Raw genomic sequence first — 5,451 nt, forward strand, 5'->3', positions numbered from 1 at the left:
TGACGTTGTCGTTTTCGTTATCGCGGAAGAACAGAGCCTGTTGGTGGATTGTTTTGAGGTGCGAACCTTTTTGCGTAGTTTCTTTTATCTTGTGTGTCAACATGTCGAAAGGACCAGCAGTTGGAATCGATCTCGGTACCACCTACTCCTGTGTTGGAGTTTTTCAGCATGGGAAAGTGGAGATTATCGCGAACGACCAGGGAAATCGAACAACTCCGAGCTATGTGGCCTTCACGGACACTGAACGCTTGATAGGCGATGCTGCTAAGAACCAAGTGGCTATGAATCCTAGCAATACGATTTTCGGTAGGTTTCCATCAATCTACTGATAGAAAAGAGTCGCTCCGAACACTTGTTTCTGAATTTTCGCTTGCGTTCTTTTGCAGATGCAAAGCGGTTAATCGGACGGCGTTATGATGATCCATCTGTGCAAGATGACATGAAACATTGGCCTTTCAAGGTATTTGAACAACATGGCTTAATTTCTTGAATCCTCAGTTGGGATTTTAAGATTTTAAGTCTTTCAAAGAATATATTGGAACGCCGTAAATGATTAGGTATCAATTAAGTAGCATTTAGCTTACATTTTCTTAATGCACAAGCTGTAAGTTGTTGAATAAGCTTGTCTAGATGAAGTAAGCTAATAATTATTTCCCATTTGATTAAATAGATCATCAACGACTCTGGGAGACCAAAAATACGCGTGGAATATAAAGGAGAAACAAAATCATTTTATGCAGAAGAGGTATTAAAAGGCTTAACTTTTATATGGTGCACCAGGTGATCATATATTGTACTAAATATTATGCTCACTCAGGTGTAGTTTTATTTACGACGCCTAAACTGGGCTGAAGGTCAAGTTTGTCAATCATCTCTTTACATTGGTTACTTATTGGTAGCTACTTGCTAGGGGTCTGATTGTGTTGTTCAAGAAAAAATGCATACCCCTCCCACAGTAGGTGTTTTAGTTTGAACCCACCCTCCACCCCTCCCCCCATGGAAATTCTGGTTTAGCTTCACACCTTCCTTTAAAAATTTTGGCTTCTGAAACCCTCCTCCCCCTTAGAATTCGTTAACATTTTCTTGGAATGGTTTGGATATATTCTGGAACTGCGCATTACAGGGGCTTAGGACTAGTTGCTCTTAGGAATATGTTATATTTAAATTGTGAATTTATCTTAGCGAATATAGTAATAATTATTGTAAGTAGTATTGTTATTGGAAATAGTCGTGCGTTTTTGTCATGAGCCCCTGGCTCGGGAGATTGGACAACCACTCCCCACGTTTACAACTTAAAGTTACCTTACCCTACCTTACCTTATCTTGATTGGTTGGACTTGTCAACTGGGACTTGTATAAATTCCACACAATCAAGAGTCTGAAGAATTGGCAATAATAGTGTTATTTAGACAAATATAAACAGAGTAAATTGTGTTGTTCAGAAAATATCCATACCCCTCCCATGGAAGGATTTTTAGTTTGAACCCCCAGCCCCTGGAAATTCTGGTCTATCTTTATACTTTTCTTTAAAGCATTGTAAAACTTTTCCCTTAGAATTGTTGGCACGGGTATGGATATTTTCTGGAACTGCACATTATATATATGAAATTATTCAAAGGTCAGCTATGTTTGTCAAAGAATGGTAAAATCTTTGCGTGTATAGCAAAGTTGATCTTCCTTCAAATTGATATTCCTCTGTTTTCCTATCCAGAACAAATTTTTATATGGATTTTACATATTTGCAGCTCAACACAAGTTGTTACTAATATTCATTCATAAATGAATTGATAATCTTCAAATGTGGTCTTTCATGTGCTAAATCATGTACACTCACAGGGTTTTAATGAGGCCAGCAAAAGAAAATTATTCGCTAACTACTTCAAGCAAGATAGTATGTGAAGTACATTCTGTAGGAAAATTTTGATAATCAACATGCAATCCAGCCTCATTTCAAGTTGCTTTCTCGATGAGGATTTGATTCAGGCCATCATTGTTAATTGGCAGTTTGACATCTTTTTCAGATCTCATCCATGGTGTTGACAAAGATGAAAGAAACAGCTCAGGCATATCTTGGCAAAACTATAACAGATGCTGTGGTGACAGTGCCGGCCTATTTTAATGATTCTCAGCGCCAAGCTACCAAAGATGCAGGTAGGTTAAAATATCAATGATCTCATTTGCATTGCGGACCAGCAAACTAGATGAAAACTCGTTTTCAGTCAGCTTCCATATGTAAATTTCCTATATCTCTTTGCTCCTTCACTTTCGATGAAGCTCAATGCTTTTCCCTTTTTTTAAAGGTGTGATAGCTGGTCTCAATGTTCTGCGCATTATCAATGAACCAACTGCCGCTGCTATTGCATATGGTCTTGACAAGAAAGTCGGTGCTGAGCGTAATGTTCTGATCTTTGACCTTGGTGGTGGCACTTTTGATGTCTCTATTTTGAGCATTGAAGATGGAATCTTTGAGGTGAAGTCCACAGCTGGCAATACTCACTTAGGTGGAGAGGACTTTGACAACAACATAGTTGACCACTTTGTAGAGGAATTCAAAAGGAAGTATAAAAAAGATCTGTCAACCAACAAACGTGCATTGCGCCGCCTCCGGACCGCTTGTGAACGTGCAAAGAGAACGCTGTCCTCCAGTACTCAGACTAGCATTGAGATTGATTCACTGTTTGAGGGGATTGATTTTTACACCTCACTAACCCGCGCGAAGTTTGAGTCATTAAATAATGTTCTTTTTGAGGACACCAAAAAGCCAGTTGAGAAGGCCCTACGTGATGCTGGGCTTGAGAAAGGGAAGGTTCACGAGGTTGTGCTGGTTGGAGGATCAACCCGTATCCCAAAGATTCAGGAAATTCTGCAGAAGTTCTTTGATGGCAAAGAGCTCAACAAGAGCATCAACCCTGATGAAGCTGTGGCTTACGGAGCAGCAGTTCAAGCTGCAATTTTGAGTGGCGATAAGAGCAGTGAAGTCCAGGATTTACTGCTGCTTGATGTTGCACCCCTGTCCCTTGGAATTGAGACTGCAGGAGGTGTTATGACGGTCCTCATCAAACGCAACACAACCATACCCACCAAAAAAACTGAGTCCTTTACTACGTATTCTGACAACCAGACCAGTGTTCTTATTCAGGTAATGAGACTTTATAATCTGAAGCAATTTTATATGCTTAGGTTATTGAGTAGAATTCCATACCCTGGACTGTAGGTGACAGGTGCTGGTGTGAAGTACTGCAGCTGGGAAAAGCATCAAATTCCCTCAAATTTAGAATGTGTCAGTGAGTTGGTACAAGGAACTCTAGGACGAGAACTGTGTTTTTGAGGTTGGTCAGTGTCTGTGTCTTTCATACTTTAACCTATGCTGCACGAATATAAATGGATACACATGTTGCCAATAGCTTGGCCTAACATCTTGTCTAGGGGAAAGAGCAAAAGTCCTTCTTCAGTTACAAAGTACTAATTTATTATTTTATGCTCATGTGTCAAAATAGTAACACCAACAGTTGTGTTAGCTGTGGCCTAACTGTCCCTTGTTGTTTTGTCAAGGTGTTTGAAGGTGAGAGAGGTGTGACATCAGGCAACAATTTGCTTGGAAAGTTTGAGCTGTCTGGAATTCCACCGGCTCCTCGTGGGGTACCACAGATTGAAGTCACCTACGACATTGATGCAAATGGCATCTTAAATGTCTCTGCTGTGGACAAGAGCACTGGGCGTGAAAACAAGATCACCATCACCAATGACAAAGGTCGACTGTCCAAGGATGACATTGATCGCATGGTCCGAGAGGCAGAGAAGTACAAAGCAGAAGATGACGCACAACGTGACAAAGTCCAGGCCAAGAATTCATTGGAGAGTTATGCCTACCACATGAAGAGTACAGTGGAGGATGAGAAGGTTTGAACACATATTATTTTTACACAGATTATTTAGAAAGCGTGATGAAACTTTTGCACTTTGTTATTATTTGACGTCATTAGAACATGCAAATACGAACCCCTGTTGCACTGTAGTGTGCTAGTTTGCTTACAAACAAGGAAAATAAAACAGTTGTATTGTAAATTCCTTATTCCATGTTGCACTGTAGGGTCCTGGTTTGCTTAAAAACAAGGTAGATAAAACAGTCATATTATTCCATGGTTTGACAGATGCTCCGCACGAACATTTTATTCATTGTTTGTTTTTCATTGCTTTGTTTGGGCTTGGGAAAATTCTATGTAAGTTGTAGAATATCAGCACATCAATTGTCAAACCATCAAATAAGTTCTGAAACTGGCAAACACAAACAGAAATCTGTTTGCTCAGCCAAAAGCTAAATTTAGTATTATAGAATTTTCATTCTGACACATCTACAAATGCCTCTCACTTCAGGTGCGAGATAAGATCTCAGAGGATGACAGGAAAACAATTGTTGACAAATGCAATGAGGCAGTCAGTTGGATTGACAGTAATCCAGATGCAGGCAAAGAAGAATATGATAAGCGCCAGAAGGAACTGGAGCGTATCTGTAATCCAGTGATAACAAAGTTGTACCAGGGTGCTGGTGGTGCCCCTCCAGGAGCAGGGGGATTTCCCCAGGGGGGTGGGGCTCCCACTTCTGACTCAACCAGCTCAGGGGGACCAACAATTGAAGAGGTTGACTGAATGCTGAGAAAAAGTGGTTTTAATATCATTGCATGTTAGCTGTAGATCACTTTTAGCTTCTATGTTTGTAGTTTTTATGATGTGAAAGTCTTAGATGCTGCAAGCTAGATCATGGTGGAGTGACAATGACTTCTTATCCCAAAAGTTGAATGCTATGATACAGCTATAGAGAGTAGCAAGGTTGTAAGAATGATGTACGGTAACAAGTGGGGATCAGTCTCACAATACATTTATTTTTTTCTCTCAAGAATTTTTTTTTATGATATCATGATCTAGCATTTGAGTCAGCTATTGAACTGCAAAATAAAAGCAACCTTTCTATCCCCATTTGTTCAGAAGTACCAGGAGTGTGATTGTGTTAAAGTCGGAGTTTACCATAGCTTAATGGCAGTAAGGTTGAAATTAAAGTAACTGGATCTTTGATTATGAAACATGCCAGAACTCATTAGAAGCCATGTTTTGCAAGATATTTAGGTTCTTTATTTGACAACATTAGGTGCTTAAAACCTCAGACTTAGACTAAGTATTAAGTTATAGAAAAATTTATTTGTTTTATGCATGCCTTAAAATGGTTTTTTGTATGCAAGAACATTTTAAACTATGGCACGACTGACACTAGCCTGAAGTTTATGGCGTCTCCTCGAGTGCACACTCCTGAGAGAATTGCCTGGCTACCACTTTCAAAAAAAAAAAGCTGATAATGAGGCTTACATGACATGAGATACTCGCATTTGTGCTTATGGTCATTTGTGGAGATCTTAGGAAGTTAAATATTGAGAACATTAAAGGTAACACGGAAACAAA

General features: G+C 39.6%; 1 protein-coding gene across 1 annotated transcript; it reads left to right on the top strand.

The window, feature by feature from the left end:
* LOC110069003 (heat shock cognate 71 kDa protein-like) lies at positions 1 to 5,451 on the top strand. The gene is made up of 7 exons (XM_020776421.2): positions 1 to 306; positions 387 to 460; positions 671 to 745; positions 2,022 to 2,151; positions 2,301 to 3,139; positions 3,553 to 3,900; positions 4,375 to 5,451. The coding sequence occupies exons 1-7, from the start codon at positions 102 to 104 to the stop codon at positions 4,645 to 4,647; spliced, it is 1,944 nt and encodes a 647-aa protein (XP_020632080.1). The 5' UTR covers positions 1 to 101; the 3' UTR covers positions 4,648 to 5,451.

This window comes from Orbicella faveolata, unplaced genomic scaffold (assembly GCF_042242905.1).
Source record: "Orbicella faveolata isolate gen_17 unplaced genomic scaffold, um_ofav_v1 contig_15, whole genome shotgun sequence".
Taxonomy (NCBI): Eukaryota; Metazoa; Cnidaria; class Anthozoa; order Scleractinia; family Merulinidae; genus Orbicella; species Orbicella faveolata.